General features: G+C 46.9%; 1 protein-coding gene and 1 pseudogene across 4 annotated transcripts in view; one reads left to right on the top strand and one right to left on the bottom strand.

Annotated features, from left to right (window-relative positions):
- Positions 1–22647, top strand: part of LOC116406442 — a 954163-nt pseudogene that overhangs the window by 177792 nt on the left and 753724 nt on the right.
- The window catches only part of LOC101733645 (proteasomal ATPase-associated factor 1-like), a 49846-nt gene that overhangs the window by 14667 nt on the left and 12532 nt on the right, over positions 1–22647 (bottom strand). Inside the window, exons 2-9 of one of the 4 annotated variants that reach the window (XM_031896329.1) lie at positions 19606–19697; positions 14633–14673; positions 14255–14358; positions 12525–12623; positions 11982–12132; positions 11010–11204; positions 10769–10860; positions 1668–2894 (exon numbers count right to left, since the gene is read on the bottom strand). In XM_031896329.1, the coding sequence (XP_031752189.1) occupies positions 2850–2894; positions 10769–10860; positions 11010–11204; positions 11982–12132; positions 12525–12623; positions 14255–14358; positions 14633–14673; positions 19606–19697 (819 nt within the window). In that variant the 3' untranslated portion in view covers positions 1668–2849. Of the gene's footprint in view, positions 1–1667; positions 2895–8507; positions 9881–10768; positions 10861–11009; positions 11205–11981; positions 12133–12524; positions 12624–14254; positions 14359–14632; positions 14674–17569; positions 17888–19605; positions 19698–22647 lie in introns of those variants that run through there. The other 3 variants (XM_031896331.1, XM_031896328.1, XM_031896330.1) reach the window with 3 other exon arrangements.

Below are 22647 nucleotides of genomic sequence, written 5' to 3'. Positions count from 1 at the left end.
CCACAGACAGTGACTATTTATTGGGCTGGGGGGGGCTGTTTGTGCCTCTGGGTACTGGGAATGCCAGGGGGGCTGTAAGGTGCCACAGACAGTGACTATTTATTGGGCTGGGGGGGGCTGTTTGTGCCTCTGGGTACTGGGAATGCCAGGGGGGCTGTAAGGTGCCACAGACAGTCACTATTTATTGGGCTGGGGGGGCTGTTTGTGCCTCTGGGTACTGGGAATGCCGGGGGGCTGTAAGGTGCCACAGACAGTGACTATTTATTGGGCTGGGGGGGGCTGTTTGTGCCTCTGGGTACTGGGAATGCCAGGGGGGCTGTAAGGTGCCACAGACAGTCACTATTTATTGGGCTGGGGGGGCTGTTTGTGCCTCTGGGTACTGGGAATGCCGGGGGGCTGTAAGGTGCCACAGACAGTGACTATTTATTGGGCTGGGGGGGGCTGTTTGTGCCTCTGGGTACTGGGAATGCCAGGGGGGCTGTAAGGTGCCACAGACAGTGACTATTTATTGGGCTGGGGGGGGGGCTGTTTGTGCCTCTGGGTACTGGGAATGCCAGGGGGGCTGAAAGGTGGCACAGACAGTGACTATTTATTGGGCTGGGGGGCTGTTTGTGCCTCTGGGTACTGGGAATGCCAGGGGGGCTGTAAGGTGCCACAGACAGTCACTATTTATTGGGCTGGGGGGGCTGTTTGTGCCTCTGGGTACTGGGAATGCCAGGGGGGCTGTAAGGTGCCACAGACAGTGACTATTTATTGGGCTGGGGGGGGTTGAACTAACACCCCTAACATATATCTCTCACTCCTGGGAATCTCTGGCAGAGCACAGCATGCAGAGGAATAGACAGAGGTATCGCTGATCCGTTCACAAAATCTAGCAGACATTTAAAAGGGGCCGTTATAAGTCAGGGAACCTTAGGCCTTGTTAATATGGCTAGAAATTCTAGTTGTACATTAATATTGTTTTGCTTTCAACTGATTAAGAATGGAAGGAAATAACATAGATTTATGTACCACTGGAATTGGCCCTGTTTATAACTTAGGAAAATGCACAGAACTTTTGGCATGTCTGGGGTTAATATGCCCTATATCTTAGTTGGGATCAAGTACAGGTACTGTTTTATTATTACAGAGAAAAGGGAATCATTTAACCATTAAATAAACCCAATAGGGCTGTTCTGCCCCCAATAAGGGGTAATTATATCTTAGTTGGGATCAAGTACAGGTACTGTTTTATTATTACAGAGAAAAGGGAATCATTTAACCATGAAATAAACCCAATAGGGCTGTTCTGCCCCCAATAAGGGGTAATTATATCTTAGTTGGGATCAAGTACAGGTACTGTTTTATTATTACAGAGAAAAAGGAAATCAATTTTAAAATTCTGAATTATTTGATTAAAATGGAGTCTATGGGAGACAGGCTTTCCGTAATTCAGAGCTTTCTGGGTGCCGGGTTTCTGGATAAGGGATCCCATACCTGTCCTGTAATTGGGGAGTGGCAAGGGCAGATCAGGGGCATGATCATGCATGCATGGGGTTTTATCTTTTCTTATTGGTGTCCCAGTTTAGTGGTTGGAAGAACCCACCAACCAGGGCCCTGCTAATATGGGGCACCATAATTATGGACGGTAGCCTTGACATGATTACAGTAATAACCAATCAAATGTCTTTAGAGCAAACAATTTAATTGTTTGTATAGAGGTTGATAACAAGGAAAGCAATTAGTGCAATATACAGTGCCAGTTAGACAGCTGCATCAGGAGCGCCCCCTTGGGAACAAAAAACAAAATCCTCCATGCAGATACTTAGCAGTTAATGGATCCTTCTCCACCAACCACCATGACACCCCCCAGTAGGGCACTTAACAGGTAGAGAGGGTTCATTATGTTCTGCCATTCCATCGGACATGGTGCAACAATTAATCACTTTTGGAATAAGTCACCATTTGTGACTTTTGGCTGTTAAGTTCCATGTTCTGCCCAGGAGTGGAGGCCCACTTTGACGACAGCACGAAAAAGATTTGTGGGCTTGAAAGTTTAATGAGAAGATAGGGGAGAGGGGCAATTGAAGAGCTGAGCTACTTGGATTGGGGACCTGCAGAGTTAAGTCATTGTACCATGAGGAACAACTGCCCCCAACTCTGGGAAACCTTCTGCCGAATAGATTTCTGAGCTCCCAGCAGGCTGTGCTAATTTGGCTTTCAGGAGCCTAATGTCCCACTTGCTTGGAGACTGCAGTAATGAGCTATGGGTCACTTGTGGCCATACGTGCCGCACTGGTACCGGCCCGCCGACCCGGCCCGAGTCATGGGACTCACTTGTTGGAGACTGGGAACGCTTCAGTTTTCCTTTGCGCTTTGCTTTTCTGCCTTTGCTCTGAGCAACAGTCGGACCCTTTTCTGTCTATATTTTAGGAAAGGCCCAGTTGGTTACTAACAGTTAGCATTATCGTCCAAGGCTGTAGCCATACAGGAGGCATTTACTGTACTGGAGACATGGGGCAAAGCAGTTTCTGAATCAATAACTTGAGCTCCATCTACCAATGAAAGTTCATCCAAAGCTTCATAAAGCTGGGAGACATCATCATCTGCCAAGTCAGGAACGTCATAACAATCCAGACCTGGGTGCCTGTGGGATTCTGCAGCCTCGGAGGTTCTTTCCATGGTGCCCAATCCGCTGGAGGGTTTCAGCGCCTCCCCTGGGGTTCAGGGTTCAGTATAGTGGTAATGGCCCTGAGGTCCTGATCTGTGGAGATGTTGCCCACTGGTTGTGTCCTTGTAGCCACTGCAGGGCAATATCAATGGACTATAAGAGGACTGTAGCTTTGTGCAAAATCTGAATGGCCAGCTGGCTAGAGTGAAGCGGTCCAGGGCAGCAGGGGAGTCTGGGGCACCACCTGGGGAACAATCCCGCAGTAACATAGGATCAGTATTCCATTATAATCACCAGTATTAACAATTAGGCTCAGTGTATAGTAGTCCTTGCCCTTAACGGGGGTTCAGCTTTAAGTTAACTTTTAGTTTGGTATAGAATGGCCCATTCTAAGCAACTTTTCAACTGGTCTTTATTATTTATTTGTTATAGTTTTTGAATTATTTGCCTTTTTCTTCCAACTCTTTGCGGTTTTGGGGGTCACTGACCCCGGCAGCTAAAACCTATTGCTCTGTGAGGCTCCAGTTTTATTGTTATTGTTACTTTTTATTCCTTATCTTTCTATTCAGCCCCTCTCCTATTCATATATCAGTCTCTCATTCAAACCACTCCCTGGGTGCTAAGGTAACTTGGACCCTAGCAACCAAATAGCTGCTAAATCTCCAAAGTGGAGAGCTGCTGAACTGAAAAGGAAATACTAAAAAACTACAAATACTAAAAAATGAAGACCAATTGCAAAATGTCTCAGAATATAACTCTCTACATCACACTAAAAGTTAAAGGGGTGGTTCACCTTAAGGCTAACTTTTAGTATGATGCAGGGAGTAAAATTCCAAGAGAATTTGCAATTGGTCTTCATTTTTGTATAGTTGTAGTTTTTCTTTTAATTATTTCTATTTTTGTTTTGAAGCTCTCTAGATTGGAGTTTCAGCAGCTATTTGGTTGCTAGGGTCCAAATTACCTTAGCAACCAGGCAGTGATTTGAATGAGAATCTGGTATATAAAAATAGGAGATGACTTGAATAGAAAGATAAGTAATAAAAAGTAACAATAACAATTTACCTGGAGCCTCACAGAACAATAGGTTTTAGCTGCCGGGGTCAGTGACCCCCATTTGAAAGCTGCAAAGAGTCAGAAGAAGGCAAATAATTCAAAAACTATGAAAAATAAATAATGAAGACCAACTAAAAAGTTTATTTGAATTGGCCATTTTACAACATACTAAACGTTAAAGGGATACTATCATGATATTTATGGGGCACTCTTTATTTCTAAATGACACTGTTACACAGCAAATAATTCCCTCTGCCATTTAACCTTTTATTCTTGAACCAACAAGTGTATTTGTAGCTGTAATATTGGTGTGTAGGCGCCATCTCAGTGCATTGTGCCTGAGTCTGAGCTTTCAGCCAGCGCTACTCATTAGAACTGCTTTCAGCTAACCTATTGTTTCTCCTACTCCCATGTAACTGGAGGAGTCCCAAGCCGGACTTGGATTTCTTACTATTGAGTGCTATTCTGATACCTACTGGGAGCTGCTATCTTGCTCCCTTCCCATTGTTCTGGTGATCGGCTGCTGGGGGTGAGGGGGGGTGATATCACTCCAACTTGCAGCGCAGCAGTAAAGTGTGCCTGAGTCTGAGCTTTCAGCCAGCGCTACACATTAGAACTGCTTTCAGCTAACCTATTGTTTCTCCTACTCCCATGTAACTGGAGGAGTCCCAAGCCGGATTTGGATTTCTTACTATTGAGTGCTATTCTGATACCTACTGGGAGCTGCTATCTTGCTCCCTTCCCATTGTTCTGCTGATTGGCTGCTGGGGGTGAGGGGGGGGATATCACTCCAACTTGCAGCGCAGCAGTAAAGTGTGCCTGAAGTCTGAGCTTTCAGCCAGCGCTACACATTAGAACTGCTTTCAGCACTAAGGCTGTGCATCAGTTTAAACGGCTGTATTTACTGTTACCCAATACAATCCCTTTTATTAATAAGATATGAGCCCTTCAGTGAATTCCCACAAAGCCAGAGATAATTTAACCCCGTCTGTGCCTCTTTCATTTTGCCAGAAAATATGCAGGACAGCCCAGGCCTTATCAATGGGTCTGTACAATTCATGGTGAGTGGCACACAAATGGTTAAAGTCTTACCCTGCTGTTATTCTATAACATTTAGAGCTGTTTTCAACTACAACTCCCAGCATCCCATGTTCTAAAGGGATGGTTCCCCTTTACTGTAAGTCTAACTTTTAGTGTGTTGTAAAATGGGCAACTCTTAGCAACTTTTCAATTGGTCTTCATTATTTATATATAGTTTTTATAATAATTTGCCTTCTTCAAACTCTTTGCAGCTTTCAAATGGGGGTCACTGACCCCGGCAGCCAAAACCCAATTGCTCTGTGCGGCTCCAGTTTTATTGTTATTGTTACTTTTTATAGCCTATTTTTCTATTCAAAAAAAGTATACCAGATTCTCATTTCAATGACTTCCTGGTTGCTAAGGTAGCTTGGATCCTAGCAACCAGACAGCTGCTGACATTCCAAACTGCGGAGCTGCAAAACAAAAAATAGAAATAATGAAATGCTTCTGTGCAGTTGGTCAGTTTTCAGAGTAAACCCCAGGGATTGTCCCTGTGCATGATGGGTAGTGGACAAGGGTACAAAAGGCAGGGATACCAGGTCACTTGAGAATTGAGGGAAACTTCTAGAAAGTTCAATGTGAATACAATCGGGGTAGGGGTAGGGATGGGGGTAGGGGTAGGGGTGGGGGTAGGGGTGGGGGTAGGGGTAGGGGTAGGGATGGGGGTAGGGATAGGGATAGGGGTAGGGATAGGGGTAGGGGTTGGGATAGGGGTAGGGGTAGGGGTAGGGATAGGGGTAGGGGTTGGGATAGGGGTAGGGGGTAGGGGGTAGGGGTGGGTATTGGCATTAAAAATCCCAAGTGCAATCAAACCCATGAGCAGACAGAATATAATCAAACCAGTTATGATGCAGGTAAGTGCACTCAAGCCCAGTGGCGTAACTACTCTGTCCTGGGCCCCCCTGCAAAAATAATCTTCAGTGGGGCTCAGTGTGGAGTAGCAAACTGACCAGGCTCCCTGCCCTTACGCATCTTCCCTCCACCCCTCCATGCCCCCCAATTTGTGTATAAATTCCGCTCCCCTACCTCAGAGCCAGCACGGAGTGGGGATGCAAAATGGAGGAAGCAGATTCTGTGGTCTGGGCCCCCCCGTCCCCTGTATTGTTAGGCCTGACTCAAGAAAAGCCTCCGTGTAAGAACCCTAACGGGAAGTTACTAATTACTGAGAATGCACGGCTAATTGCCCATATGTAAGGGCCCTTAGGGCAAACTCCACTGCCCCCCAATGAACTGACTGCTCATTAGCACATTCATTAATGGAACTATTTATATCAACTACATCAGCTGTTTCTATTGGGAACACTGAGCTTCACCATGTGAACAGCAGTAGAATGACTGGTTATTGGCCCCCCAGCAGTTACAGAGTGGGGGTCCTGTATAGTTACACCCCCGGCTATTTAGTAATATATAGGGATGCACTGAATCCACTATTCTCAGATTGGCCGAACCCCAAATTCTTTGATAAAAATTCCATTTTATATGATACGATTTTAGGGTTCGGTTCGGCCAGGAGAGTGGCCGACTGCCCAACCAAATCCAGAACTCAGTGCCTCGTAATATAATTTCTGAGTTTGTATCATGGCAACTGTGGTTGAATTAAAAAGTTTAACTTTTTGCCCTAGCTGGGGTTGCCACCCGTCCAGCATCGGACCGCCCCTTTACATCACAACTCCGCCCACCTACATCATTGACCCTGCCCCTTCTACATCTCTGGCCTGCCCTCTTCATTGCTGCCCGGTATCGTTACACACAAATGTTGGCGGCCCTAATCCTTGCAACCCCGCCTTCCTGGCGTTCCTGTGTTGGGGGGGGTATTTATATGCAACAAATTCCTACAATTAATGAGAGTAGATTTCAAGTGAAAGTACAGAGCACAATAATGGAAAGTGGAAGCAAAAGTCACAGCAAAACATGAATTTATTTTCTCAATTTTTAGCGCTAAAAATCACAGGAACAAAAAGTTGTTTTTTTTTAAGATTTAATCTGCGTCCAAATGGCTAAATATCCGTATATATCGGAACAGAGCGAGTAAGCTTGGGGAGATGGAGTCATGCTGGGCAGATGTCACGGCATTTAGGGCATAGAGGCACCAGGAATCCGTGGGGCAACGTGAAGTCAATTCATCTTATCAGGGCCGCTGCTGGCCAAATGGGTGCCCTAAGCAGAAATTTACTTTGGTGCCCCCTCCCCCAAATATTACGGAAGTAAAAATAAAATAATAAAAAAAACACCTACTATAGGGGCCCCACACACAGTGCCCCCAAAGACAATGTCCCCATAGTAAGTGCCCCCATAGATTGATTGAACTATCCGGGACAGCGGGATGCGCTATAAAAACCGGCGGGACAGTGTTGGGGGGTATGTTATAATATATAAAAATGTTTTTTTTTTGGAGCAGCTGGGATGGTGCCCCCCTGGGAGTTGGTGCCCTATGCAGACTGAGTACTCTGCTTATAGGGAGCGGCGGCCCTGCATCTTATGTCTTTCTTCAACGTTTGGAAGAAAATTTTTAATTTTAAGATCACTAGTGATGAGCGAATCTGTCCCGTTTCTCTCAAAAGATTCATGAAACGGCGAAAATATTGCGCGTCTAAAAAAATTGTCACCTGCGACTTTTCTTTTGTCGCCCACGACTATCCTTTTTTTTGTCACCCGCGACTATCCTTTTTTGTCGCCCGCGACTGTCCTTTTTTGACGCTCGACTATCCTTTTTTGTCGACCCCCGCGACTATCCTTTTTTGTCGCCTGCGGCTTTTCTTTTGTAGCCCGCGACTATCCTTTTTTGACGCGCGACTATCCTTTTTTGACGCGGGGGAAACACGTCTGGTAAAACTTTTCGCCCATCACTAATTATCACCAATTTAAGACCTAAGTAGAAATCTTTATAGACTGTCACCTACAGGATATTATCACCTACATTCTATATAAACCCCAATACAAACACATACAAGAGGCATATAAAGGAGATCGTAGCGAGGGACTTTTTTTTCTTACATTATAAAAGCTCTAAGATTATAGACGTTAATACCTTGGGGATGAAGAGATTTCAATGTATCCACCAACTCTCCCGTTTTATGGTGTCACCCCCGTCTCCAATGTGGCTTGACTAATTCAATACAAACCATCTCAGCTCCTCTGGAGATTTATGATGCTTTTTGTTTAGACACTAAGGGGCTGATTTACTAATCCACGAATCCGAATGGGAAAAATTCGGATTGGAAAAAGAACATTTTGCGACTTTTTCGTATTTTTTGCGACTTTTTCATAGCCATTACGACTTTCGCGAATTGTCGCGACTTTTTCGTATTGAGCGCTAGAAAAAGTCGCAAAATACCGATCATTGCGAAAAAAAACGCATTCGGATGCTTTTCGGACGTACGTGGATTAGTAAATGTGCCCCTAAATGTTTCTTATACCCTTTATATTAGGGATGCACCCAACCCACTCTTATGGGTTCGGCCGAACCCCCAAACCCACCCTGACGGATTCTGCCGAATCCCGAACCAATTCCTGACTAGCAAGTGCTAATTAGGACCAGAACGGGTTAAAAATTGCCGCGCGCGTAGTGAAAATTTCCCCCCCCTGACCATTTAACCCTTTCCGGATGCTAATTAGGATTTGGTTCGGTCAGGACTGTGGATTCAGCCGAAACTGAATCCGTTAAAAAAAGCCTGGAATCACCCGAATCCCAAACTGAATCCCAAACTGAATCCGGGATTCCCTACTTATTAATAATATATATAATGTTCTCCTATTATTTCAGACTCCTATTAGATTTCCCTACGTAGTAAAGGCCACAATGGCACTCCAGTACCTACATTACAGTAACCGAGTCGTATTTCCTGAATTGTAAAATGATCTCCAGTAGTAGAAGTTTTATGGCTGTACTGAAAGACTTTACAAAGACTACATGGAAAATAAACCCTGATAGGGGTTTTCCTTTTCTTTTTTACACGGTCACAGGCATATACCAACTGTGGCACCCTGGGAAATATGGCTGCCCCATGGAATAAACACATTATTATGCTTATTGTATTTAGCTGTATCTGTTACTACCATTCCTCCTCCCTTGTCTGACGGTTTTATGACAACATCAATACTTTCCATTAGTTCCACAACTGCCTGCCCAATACATATCCTGCAATAGCCGATAGGTTAGGCAATGGGCCGCAGTGGTTCCCGCGTTGCACACAGAAAGGCACACAAGAAGGCGTGACAAAATGCATGCATAAGGCGCGGAGAACGTGACGCATGCCCAAAGGTGCAAATAAAGTGCACGCCCACGCCTGAAATTTTTGCGCAGACCCCCCACCCCCCGGTCCGTGGAAAACATTTTTGGCTCGGTACCGGTCCCTGGCGCTAAAAAGGTTGGGGACCCCTGGGTTAAATGACCTGTAGTCTGGAATTCCTAAACCGCCGTGTATTTTTTGACTTTGTGTTTTTGAAGAGCTATTTTTGCAGTTGACCCTTTCCAAAGGAATCGCAGGAGTGATGAATATTAATATCTTTATGTCTGTTATGATTGGATTGATGCATTTGGGGAATGTTATCGTCTTATAACAGGCAATTCTTCCTTTTAAAGGCACTAAACACTAAATGATTCCAAATTGATTGATTCAGTCTGGAACCCGGAGCGCCGTTCCCTCACACACAGATGCTCTTCCCTCGGTGAATCCTCCGATGGCTCGTGAGGGACGCTCTGTACTTAAAGCACTTGCCGCACTCGGGGCACACGTAGGGTCTATCCCCCGCGTGCAGACTGAGATGCTCCAGCAGGCCGGCTCTGTGGGAGAAGCATTTCTCACAGTAGCTACAGGTGAATGGTCTCTGCCCCGTGTGGCTCTTGTGATGCCGGATCAGGACGGATTTATTCAAGAAGCATTTGCTGCATACGGGGCACTGATGTAGCAGTAGCTTCTGAAGCATTTCCCGCAGAAGGAGCACACAAACTGCCTCTCGTTGTCGGGCCCCAGCCTTTGGCTGAAGTGTTTGCCGCTCTCTTTCCCACATTTGGCGTCAGTTTGTTTCTGGGAAGTGATTACGGCGGAGATTTTGGGGCGGTTTCCCGGTGGCGCAGAAGAACCCCTGTTTCCATCGCTTGGGAGACAATTAACATCAGATTGGATTTTGAATTCATAGATTGGGTTTATCCCAACTAAGATATAATTACCCCTTATTGGGGGCAGAACAGCCCTATTGGGTTTATTTAATGGTTAAATGATTCCCTTTTCTCTGTAATAATAAAACAGTACCTGTACTTGATCCCAACTAAGATATAATTACCCCTTATTGGGGCAGAACAGCCCTATTGGGTTTATTTCATGGTTAAATGATTCCCTTTTCTCTGTAATAATAAAACAGTACCTGTACTTGATCCCAACTAAGATATAATTACCCCTTATTGGGGCAGAACAGCCCTATTGGGTTTATTTCATGGTTAAATGATTCCCTTTTCTCTGTAATAATAAAACAGTACCTGTACTTGATCCCAACTAAGATATAATTACCCCTTATTGGGGCAGAACAGCCCTATTGGGTTTATTTAATATTTCAATCACCCCAATAATCTCCTTACTGTACACTCTATACTGTACATTCCTCTGCCCTCCCCCCCACCAAATTTTCTGGAAATGCTCTGTCTGCCTGTCTCCTTGTTGTACAATAGTCTGCCCCCCACCAGCCCCTTTACTATACATTATGCCCCTACCTAGCTGCTCAATAACCGCCTTAGGGTGAATACACAGAGCTATTAGTAGCAGCTACTTGTCACTGCTACTAAAACAGACAATGCTGATCATTTACTAATAACTGTGTGTGTTTTAGCAGAGGCAGTTCTCAGTATTGTCTATGGCAGGGCATATTCTAGAGTTTAGTAGCCCTGAGAAAGTAGCTGCTACTAGTAGCCCGGTGTGTCTTCACCCTTAGTGTGGGTGGAACAATGTATAGTAAGGAGATTGCTGCATTTACATGCAGGTCTCTACTCACTGATTGGCGGCTGTGCAGGCTCACTCCCTCCAATGACTTATCCTCTCGGGCCAGTACCACCAGCTTGCCTTCTGTTCCTACTTCCCTGTTACCTGGGAAATACAAACAGCTGCTACTCACAAGTTACAAGCTGTTGGACAATGCTTGCCTATGGCAGAGCTAGAGATCCTCAGCCGGAAGATCCCAGTGGCAGCTCTAGCTCTTAAAGGGCAACTTGATTTGTTTAAAAACCAGAACTTACTAGGAGTTTCCTTGGGAGAGCCCAGATTGACCGCGTTTCCAACCTCGGCCACAGCGATGGCGTTGATAGGAGAGTAGGAGTCATCGACCACAGCTATGCAGGCGCCTTGGGCAGAGTCCCATAACCGAGCCATGCCGTCCTGCCCCGAGGAAATGACATTCTGTCCATCGGCCACAACAGCTATGTCCAGGATACCTGTAGGACACATTGCTTCATGGGTAACTGTATCACTGTATGGGCTTCCCACTTACTCATTGTAAATGGTAAATATATATAATATATGGTAGAAATGCCACTACTGCTCCATATTGCACCACAGTGGGGATCATTTAGCAACACTGGGCACATTTGCACTTGTGGCATTCATTGTTCTTCATGCAGCGGGCTTAAAAAAAAAAAAAAAAAGCCAATCTGATTGGTTGCCCAGTGTTGATAAATGAGCCCCACTTGTGTCCTATCCAGAGGGTTTGAGCTCTCCATTATTGTGCATTGCTCAGCAGATGCAGGCAGAAAGGTCTATGTAAATACAGCGATAAGCACTCAGAGTCCTCTATCAAAAGAAAAACAGGATTTATTTTCTCCTTTTGTGTATAAATGTTCTTCTGTGTCAGACTTCCTGCTCTCAGAAAAATACTTCTACCAGTCTGCTCAGTTTGCTCCTCTCTCCCTCCCTTCTCCTGCTCCCCCTCCCATAAGAATTCACTCCCCCTCCCATCAGAAATCACTCCCCCTCCCAACTGTGTAATCTGATCTAAAAGCAGCCAGAGCTGCAGCACAGAAGCTACTGAGACCAAGCTAAAATGGCAGCTGCTATCTTAAACAAACAGAGGGAGCTTCTAGGGCTGTTAATCAGGCATGTAAAGCTTTCTGCAGAATAAGTATAAGGTTCTAGGTGGCACTAATGTGCCTAATCTATTGGCAGTAAAATGCCCAAATGCCTTTCTTTCTCCTTTAATGACATGTTGTGGTTACTTCCTCTGTGTCCTTTCATCGTCGCTAAGCAGCTTCCATCATTCACGGACCAGACCTTCACCAGCGAATCCAACCCGCCGCTCAGCACCTCCTGCCCCGAAGGGAAGAACTTGCAGGAAAAGACGTCCCTTGTGTGACCTTCCAGCACGCTCTGCAATAACCAAACAATGGCCTCTGTATATAAGGGTATCGGCGGTGTATGGCTGTAATATGATGGGCCGGAGGCAGCCGGACGGGTGATCTATTCATGGGGGGGCTGCCACCTCTCTCTGGGGGTGCTACAGAGAGACAGGGAATTCAGGGATTTAGACCAGGGAAGTATTCAGCTACTTGTAGTTGTTTTGATTAAAGTATGGAGTGCAAGGCTGAAGCTTGAGAACAGATTTCTTATTCTTCTTAGTGTGCAGTGGGCACCCAGATCTAAGTGCCCCCCAGTCTTATTCACCCCTAGTTCTGCTCCTGCATACTGACATGGAAAAGGGGCATCTGGAATTCATGCTCGGTATGGCAGGGGGTAACCTCGCGGAAGCTCCCCTTTCCTACCTTTACTTCTGTATTATGGGTCTCCCACACCTTAAAGGTCTGATCTGTGCTGCTGGAGACTCCCAGGTCCCCTCCGCTGGAGATGTCCAAGTAGCTGACCTGTAGGAGAACGCAGAGAGACACGATGTGAGGAGCAACAAGGAAAGCATTCAAAAACGGGGAGCAGCCCCCTAAGTTTGCTCATAGCCTGTACAGAGAGATACCATAAAACTATGGCACATAGGGATTCCCCTGTACTAAGCACAATTCAGCAGGAACAGCCCCCTAAGTTTGCTCATAGCCTGTACAGAGAGATACCATAAAACTATGGCACATAGGGATTCCCCTGTACTAAGCACAATTCAGCAGGAACAGCCCCCTAAGTTTGCTCATAGCCTGTACAGAGAGATACCATAAAACTATGGCACATAGGGATTCCCCTGTACTAAGCACAATTCAGCAGGAACAGCCCCCTAAGTTTGCTCATAGCCTGTACAGAGAGATACCATAAAACTATGGCACATAGGGATTCCCCTGTACTAAGCACAATTCAGCAGGAACAGCCCCCTAAGTTTGCCCATAGCCTGTACAGAGAGATACCATAAAACTATGGCACATAGGGATTCCCCTGTACTAAGCACAATTCAGCAGGAACAGCCCCCTAAGTTTGCTCATAGCCTGTAGAGAGAGATATCATCATCTAATTATTAAAAAGGCATCTAAACATATAAAAAGGTAAAACAAAATGAAAGTAAAACTTACATTTTTTCATGGATGTGGGAGAAACTTGCATAAGGAGACAGAAATGTGCTGGAAATATTCTCCCCGGGGCAGGAAACAGGGATTCTATTCTGTAAGACACACAGGGGAGACAGTGATTCAGTCTCTCATGATACAATCACACCAATACCTGCGCATGGAGACATTTATTTTTAAAGGCAAATTGACCTGTAAACAAAACCTGTATGTAGTGGGTCTCCCCAAGTGAAGGCTCAGTCTTTCACGCTGTCCCCCCACATTCACTAATCACTGAGACCTCTTTGCAATACCTCCCAGAATTCCAAGCACAACGACACTGTGGCCAAACCAAGGGGAAGTTTCTGCTACTGGCAGAATAGGGGGACCCACAGGGAAGGCCCTGATTGGCATAGTGATACACACGGAGTGGTCCTTGTAATAAACTGCTGGCTAGCAGTGAGTTAATGCTTCTGCTGTGTTAGTTCAGGTGAAGTAGCATGATACACACTGGAACTGTTGGTATATTTACTAGAACATGGCAGGTAGATCTGGCCTGCTCCATGCTTGCTTTCAGCTTAACAGGAAGCACAAACAGGAACAGGAATATCATCATCAAGCAATGGCAAAAAAGCAGGAATGCCATTAACCAAAATGTCTACACTAGCAGGTTACTACAGTCCTGATGCAGAATAGGTCAAGGAGTAAGGACAATACTTAGATTGTAAGCTCTGCGGGTCAGGGACCTCCTTCCTACTGTGTCTAATACTACATGGCACTTATATATATATATTTATTGTATTTATGTATTATATCACTTGTCCTCCCTGTGTGTAATTTTGTATTTTGTAAGATTGTACAGCGCTACGTACCCTTGTGGCATGTGGGGGTTATTTATAAACACTGGGCCAAGAAATTCACATGCAGTGTTTTTGTTTTATGCAGAACTTGCCCTTTAATCTGGGTGAAACCACCTTGTGCCACACTGAGCCCTGTGACATAGACATGGGCCGCACCTTGGTGACTTCCTGCACAACAAACTCCTCGGAGGCGGTCACTTCCGGAACCTCATCAGAACTTATTCCCTTTGACGTCAGGCTGCCGCGTATCGTGGGCTTTCCTGAAGGGCATAAAAACAGGGAGAAATGGGGAAAATGAAAACTACAACCCCCGGCCACTTCCCCCCAAACCACCCTGGCCCCGACCTCCCCCCAAACCACCCTGGCCCCGACCTCCCCCCAAACCACCCTGGCCCCGACCTCCCCCCAAACCACCCTGGCCCCGACCTCCCCCCAAACCACCCTGGCCCCGACCTCCCCCCAAAACCATCTACAGACAAGGGGTTCAGGCCCATTGTACCGGGCACAATGAGCGGCTAAAAGAACCAAACCTACCAGGAATCCTGCACGATACCCAGACTTCCCCCTCAGCCTCCCTGTAAAGAAAAAAAAAAGAGTGTAAGCGACGGGCCACAAGGCTACACACACACAACTGATAAACGACTGAACATATTCTAAGCCCATTTGGTGTCATTTCCGGCGCCACCGTGCAGCTGATGTGTGTGCCCTATGCTTTTAGTGCAACTGTGCTGCAGTGACCCCTGGGGCTACTGACTGGTTTGGGGGTGGCAGCAACTTTGGGTTCCCCTGTGTCAATAGGTGGGACGGGGCTGGCGGGAGGAAAAAACGCAGTGGGCCCTGCCTCAGGGTTGGACTGGGAGTGTGTGGGCCCCCCAAGGGCCCCTGCACATGACCCCGCCAGGGCCCCGTCCCTCCCTCCAAGGTTGCATAAGTAGAGGCGATTGGGGAGGGAGGTCAGCTGGGATCGGGTCTGGCCCAGTGGGGCCCACGATGGCAAAGGCCCATTGGGTTTTTTCCCAGTGTCCCACTGACCCAGTCTGACCCTGCCCTGCAGCCCCCCACCGGCCCAGCCTGCTCCCCACCTGCAGCCCCCACCGGCCCAGCCTGCTCCCCACCTGCAGCCCCCCACCGGCCCAGCCTGCTCCCCACCTGCAGCCCCCGACAGCTCACTCCTCGCCACCCATACGCCTGTGCTCCCCCCATCTGGTAGTCTGGAACTGTGTGTGGGGGGGGGAGAGCAGTATGTGGAGCACTTGGGGCCCAGCACCCCAGTACAACTCTGGGCACAGCCGGACTCTATTCTGAGCACGAGGCAGAATGGACGGAGCAGCACTGAGTGCAACTATGTGGGGCGCAACTGCAGAGCAGTAAGTGAAGGCCCCCTGAGGTGTTGCACTACTGGTACTTACATTGCATGCTCTGACTCTTGAAACAATGTGTAAGAAGTCAGTTAAAAAGCTGCATTTGTTCTGTTTCAGGAGTCACAACCAGCAGTGCAGGGAATATGAAAGCTGAGAATATAAACACTTACGTGCTGTTGTAAATATCCTTGGTGCTACAGCTAATAACTAAATAATTTGGTATATGTGTAACCTTGTTATCAGCAACGGGGGCTCTGAACTCAAAGGGGCTCTTGCACCCAAAAAGTCTATGAAAATGTGAGTTTGGCGCTTAAAACATAAAAACTCACCCACATTCTAATTATTCCTGTTGAATTTTTAAAGGCGTATTTATCAATGGGTGAAAGATAGAACTCACCATTTCATTAATACGCTTCTAATAAAAATCCCATAGGGACGAATAGAACTTGGGTGAGTTTTTATGTATTAAGCTCCAAACTCACATTTTTATAAATCTGCCCCTAAACCCCAGAACATTGCTTTACTGCTCATATGCACAGTCCCAGGGGCAAGAAACAAGATGGCAGCGCAGCGCTCACTAGAATGGTACCCCTTTACAACTGGTCACATATTAAATCCACATTCTGCATGGCTAGTAGCAAGGAATTCAAAGGCATGCTGCAGACTAAAGAGATGTATGTGCAGCCATGCAGCCTGCTTCTAAATGAATTGCTAATTAGCCATGCCAGGATGGGGCCGGTATTAAAGGGGTGAGGAGGCAACCCTACTTTTGAAGGAAGACAGGTGTGCCAACCATTGCCCAGGGTCTGTGTTTGGCACACCCCGGTGATTTAGCCTTTTCTTACTACTAAAAAGGGTTAATACTCTACCCTCTTGGTCAGTTTAGTGATAGGCTCCAAGGGTTAAATACCTCTTACTTATAAAGGAAGATTACAGGGCCTGGATATAGAGGCTGTTGCCTCCCAGATATGGACTCCAGGAAAGGGTTCGAGCCTGTTAACCCTCACTCTGCTGCAGATACAGAAATATAAGAAGTACAGGTATCGGTGCCCTTATCCGGAAACCCATTATCCAGAAAGTTCCGGATTATGGAAAGGCCATCTCCCATAGACTCCATTTTAATCAAATAATTCAAATTTTTAAAAATGGTTCCATTTTTCTCTGTAATAATAAAACAATCCCTGTACTTGATCCCAACTAAGATATAATTACCCCTTATTGGGGCAGAACAGCCCTATTGGGTTTATTTCATGGTTAAATGATTCCCTTTTCTCTGTAATAATAAAACAGTACCTGTACTTGATCCAGACTAAGATATAATTACCCCTTATTGGGGGCAGAACAGTCCTATTGGGTTTATTTAATGGTTAAATGATTCCCTTTTCTCTGTAATAATAAAACAGTACCTGTACTTGATCCAGACTAAGATATAATTACCCCTTATTGGGGGCAGAACAGCCCTATTGGGTTTATTTAATGGTTAAATGATTCCCTTTTCTCTGTAATAATAAAACAGTACCTGTACTTGATCCCAACTAAGATATAATTACCCCTTATTGGGGGCAGAACAGTCCTATTGGGTTTATTTCATGGTTAAATGATTCCCTTTTCTCTGTAATAATAAAACAGTACCTGTACTTGATCCCAACTAAGATATAATTACCCCTTATTGGAGCCAAAACAAACCTACTGGGTATAATTACTGTTTAAATAATTTTATTAGCAGACTTAAGGTAGGAGATACGAATTACAGAAAGATCTCTTATCCGGAAAGCCCCAGGTCCCGAGCATTCTGGATAATGGGTCCCATACCTGTATAATACAGAAGTAAGAAGCATTATACAGAAGCATTCTCTCCCTCACAGCATCCTCACTGATAGTTGTGCTTGGCCTTTATCCATAGTATCTGGCTGCCTTAGGGGGGTGCATCCTCATTCTGGGGAGCGCTGCACTAAGGGTTAATGCATTAATACCAATGGGTTAGACAGCTGCTTTACATGTTAGTGAATGTGCATTGCTGAAGCAAAGGGTTAATAGTACATTCAGACCTGTAGCTTAGCAACTCCCCACATGCAAGTGTCTGCAAAGCCCCCCAGACTCTGTGTCTCACCTCAGGACCTGGTCCCAGTCCCCCTGTATGGAGAGCATTGTGGCGGCAGCAGCCATTCTTACATTGTACCACAATAACTATCTCCCTATGAATCACTGACTGCTCTGACTCAAACGGAACTTGATACCTCAGTTGCCCTCTGTGTATTGAGTGGGAGCCAATCAGGGTGCAGCCTGAGCATCAGGCGGAAGGATCTGTCAGAGCGTGCAGCTGCACTAGCCTCAGCACACAGTAGCAAGAGTGTGTTGTGGGGCAGCCTGGGATTTATGTTTAGTCTTTCTGAGAGAATCTCACTGGCACCTAAGCAGGTCCTGACTGGCGATCTGTGGGTTCTGTGAAATGCCAGGGGGGCTGTAAGGTGCCACAGACAGTCACTATTTATTGGGCTGGGGGGGCTGTTTGTGCCTCTGGGTACTGGGAATGCCAGGGGGGCTGTAAGGTGCCACAGACAGTCACTATTTATTGGGCTGGGGGGGCTGTTTGTGCCTCTGGGTACTGGGAATGCCGGGGGGGGCTGTAAGGTGCCACAGACAGTCACTATTTATTGGGCTGGGGGGGGGGCTGTTTGTGCCTCTGGGTACTGGGAATGCCAGGGGGGCTGTAAGGTGCCACAGACAGTCACTATTTATTGGGCTGGGGGGGCTGTTTTGCCTCTGGGTACTGGGAATGCCAGGGGGGCTGTAAGGTGCCACAGACAGTCACTATTTATTGGGCTGGGGGGGCTGTTTGTGCCTCTGGGTACTGGGAATGCCAGGGGGACTGTAAGGTGCCACAGACAGTCACTATTTATTGGGCTGGGGGGGCTGTTTGTGCCTCTGGGTACTGGGAATGCCAGGGGGGCTGTAAGGTGCCACAGACAGTCACTATTTATTGGGCTGGGGGGGCTGTTTGTGCCTCTGGGTACTGGGAATGCCAGGGGGGCTGTAAGGTGCCACAGACAGTCACTATTTATTGGGCTGGGGGGCTGTTTGTGCCTCTGGGTACTGGGAATGCCAGGGGGGCTGTAAGGTTTCACAGACAGTCACAATTTTTTGGGTTGGGGGGCTGTTTGTGCCTCTGGGTACTGGGAATGCCAGGGGGGCTGTAAGGTGCCACAGACAGTCACTATTTATTGGGCTGGGGGGGGCTGTTTGTGCCTCTGGGTACTGGGAATGCCAGGGGGGCTGTAAGGTGCCACAGACAGTCACTATTTATTGGGTTGGGGGGCTGTTTGTGCCTCTGGGTACTGGGAATGCCAGGGGGGCTGTAAGGTGCCACAGACAGTCACTATTTATTGGGCTGGGGGGGGGCTGTTTGTGTCTCTGGGTACTGGGAATGCCAGGGGGGCTGTAAGGTGCCACAGACAGTCACTATTTATTGGGCTGGGGGGGCTGTTTGTGCCTCTGGGTACTGGGAATGCCAGGGGGGCTGTAAGGTGCCACAGACAGTTACTATTTATTGGGCTGGGGGGGCTGTTTGTGCCTCTGGGTACTGGGAATGCCAGGGGGGCTGTAAGGTGCCACAGACAGTTACTATTTATTGGGCTGGGGGGGCTGTTTGTGCCTCTGGGTACTGGGAATGCCAGGGGGGCTGTAAGGTGCCACAGACAGTCACTATTTATTGGGCTGGGGGGGCTGTTTGTGCCTCTGGGTACTGGGAATGCCAGGGGGGCTGTAAGGTGCCACAGACAGTCACTATTTATTGGGCTGGGGGGGGCTGTTTGTGCCTCTGGGTACTGGGAATGCCAGGGGGGCTGTAAGGTGCCACAGACAGTCACTATTTATTGGGCTGGGGGGGGCTGTTTGTGCCTCTGGGTACTGGGAATGCCAGAGAGGCTGTATATTTAGGGGCCAGGAACCAAGATGTGACAGCACAGACTATGGGGCGAAGCCTTCATTAAAAGCCAACAGTGATGGGGCAGGTATTCCTGGCGGGTCGGGGCAGTTGGGCCTATAATGGGCAGATCATAACAACCGGTGATGTCACTAAGAGCAATTAGAACCCACAGTTTTGGCCTCAAAGAACGATAATTTAGAAACAACTGGGATATCACATACCTGATAATTCTGTGTGAGTCCCTGTTCTGCCCCCACAGTCTGGTACTGCAGAATGGGAGACTTTGGGGGTATAATCCTGTCAGCAGATTCACCTGTGTAACATAGAAATATGATATATAAATACTTCATTTGTATCAACTTGCCTACATCTGTTCTGTACTAACCCCCACACAGTAAGGATAAGGATATTAGCAGTCACTGAGGGGTTCTGTGCCCATATAAAGGCACAAGGCTGCAGGCTGAGTTATACAGGGATCTCTGAGTATCACTCGTGTATTATAAGGGATAATGTACCCCCTACTGTAAATGATAAGGATATAAGAAATAACTGAGGAGTTACATGGCTATTTAAAGGCAGGGTGAGTGCCTGTATGTAGGTCAGGGAACAATGAGGTGATACCGTGTGACTTTTTTTCGCTCATCACTATTCATGGATGTTGTGCATTATAAGGATATATGTCACTATATACAGTATATTATGAGCGCTTGGGTATTACTAAGGGAGATACAAATATAAAGCTCTGCTCTCTATTCCTGCTACAGGGCCCACAGCCGTTTATCTGCAGTTCTGTTTCTGTAGGTATCAGCATAGGTTTATTTCAGTTACATATGATTCATCTATTCATTATTATGTAATACATTTTGCCAAAACGTTGGATTTTGGGGGCAGCACAGATTTTGCTTCCTGCTTTGCAGAGTGTCACTATATTTTCCTTTTTGGTTTGCATTCCCTAGAAATGTGCCCTTACACCCCCTTCCCCCCAAAGCACTTTGCTGGGGAGCGCCATTTCCCCTCAGGGGTGTTCCCCAGGTAATTGGCTCCTCCCAAAAAGTGATAACATTACCAAAGCCCCCTCCAATGCTGGAGTCACCGCTTTATTACTTTGGCAGCTACAAAAAAAAGAACGTTGCCAGTGAAGGTGACGGCGCCACCACAAGAGCCAACCCACCGAGCAACCGCCTCCTCCCTCACAGCCATTCCGCAGGGCCGGCACCAGTTCTGCTTTTATACCTGCGCGCCACTAGCGTCCTCTCCCCATCACATGATGTGGGCGGGGACAGCTCTAGACACTGCCCCTTCGTGCTTCACCGTCATCATTGGTCGCATGGTTGTGACGCAATAATCGTCATACCACTGATTCCTAACAGGGTAGAGTCCCGGGAGGGTTCCTGTGTATGTTATATATATATATATATATATATATATAGAAATAAGCAGTGTCGGCACTCACAGGATTTCACAATAATATTCACGAAGGGACTCATGGATAGATGCAAACGGTGAGGTTTATTAATCCTACGTTTCGGTACCGTACTGGCACCTTCGTCAGGGAAGCAAGAGTGTGTGTGGAACAGAAGTTAAATACCTGGCTTGGCGCCAAAACATGTGTTGCCAAGCAACCAACTAGTAAACAAAACCCGAAAGAGAAATAAAGGGAGAAAAAGACAGGAACATAAAAAGAAATCCCAACCTTGTGTCTGATGTTATTGGAGCGCCCGTAGGTCCCCGTGTATAGATCGATCATGCCACATAAATCATGCCCGGGACGCCAGGGTGGATCGACTGAGATCAGAACCGTCATCCATAGATAGACGCTACACCCGTAACCAGTGCTGGGCGCTCCCTAGCAACAGCGCACATAGTGCCAAGGATAGACCTCGAAGCTTGACAGACCGCTTGTAGGGGACTTGCATAGTCCCATCGCTTGTATATAAGTGCTGCTGTATGAGGACCGGGGACGGTAAGGCGTTGCTGGTTTCAGCCAGATCCGCCAACCTGCCGTATTGGTCCTGTCATAACGTTGCTGCACGGGTTCAAAGGGTATGCGAGTGGGAGGTCCCAAGTCGGTCCGGTCACACAGTGTCAGTAAGGGTAATGTGGGTGCGCAAACGGAGGTGCCAGCACCCTAATGCAGGAGCGCACCCAGCGCCAGTGTTAAAGGGTGTATGTTGGCCCCACGCGGGGCCGTCAAATGAGACACGGTTTACTCAGTTCCCTTACCTTATACGCATAAGGTGGCACAGAAGGGCAATGTGAGGTACACCAGCTACCTCAATACCAATGTGATACATAAAAGAGCAGTACGGGGTTCAGGGCAATAAACATCATGTACACACAAGTCGGGTGGCAGCAAAGGAAAGAAAGAGAGAACTAGTAGCAAATTGTAAAGTAACGGGTTTGTAGTGAAAAGGATACAAGACATGGATACAAAATTTGATACAAAATTGTTATGAATAGTGACAATCATGAGGAAGTGTTCTCAGATAAAGCAACCCAGAGGTAAAGTCTCATTGAGCCCCCTGGGGGTCACACAGTCCAATCTGTGGATCCATCTGGATTCCCTTTGGAGAAGAGCTTGGTCTCTGTTACCCCCCCGCAGCAGAGGGGGCTGAAAATCAATTGCCATGCATTTAAACGTCGGTAGGGAATGTTTCATTCCGAGGAAGTGTCTGGCAACAGGTTGGTCTGCTTTGCCCTCTTTAAGGGCCTTACTTAATGCTGAGCGATGATTCCCTATGCGCTCACGTAGTGTGGTTATCGTCTTGCCAACATAATAAAGACCGCATGGACACGTGATTATGTAAATTACGTACACAGAGGTACATGTCAGTCTGTGATTAATCCTGAGCCTTCTACCCGTATGGGGATGAGGAAAATCGGGTCCCGTCAATAAACATCTACATGTAACGCAGTCAGGGCACTTATAGCACCCAAGTTTTTTGTACGAAGATAGCCAATTAGTGGAGGTAGTGGAATGGCCCCTAAAGTCAGTTTTAACTAGCAGGTCACGTAGACTGCTATTCCTTCGATAGCCCATCATTGGTTTATCTGCTTGATATAAAGAGAGGGTCTCATCCTGACTAATCATTGGCCAATTCTTCCGGATACTGTTTGATAGCTGTGGGGATGCAGAGTTGTATGTGGTGGTGAAGATTAAAGGAGTCGATTTGGCCTCACTTTTATCCCCTTTGTTCAATAGTAGACTCTCCTGCGTATGAAGAAGTGCTCTCTGAAGTTGTGAGTCAAGTTGTGAGTCAGTA

This window comes from Xenopus tropicalis, chromosome 2, assembly GCF_000004195.4.
Source record: "Xenopus tropicalis strain Nigerian chromosome 2, UCB_Xtro_10.0, whole genome shotgun sequence".
In the NCBI taxonomy this organism is placed as follows: Eukaryota; Metazoa; Chordata; class Amphibia; order Anura; family Pipidae; genus Xenopus; species Xenopus tropicalis.
Note: the sequence above shows the minus strand (reverse complement) of the source record. Positions and strands in the feature narration are given on the sequence as shown.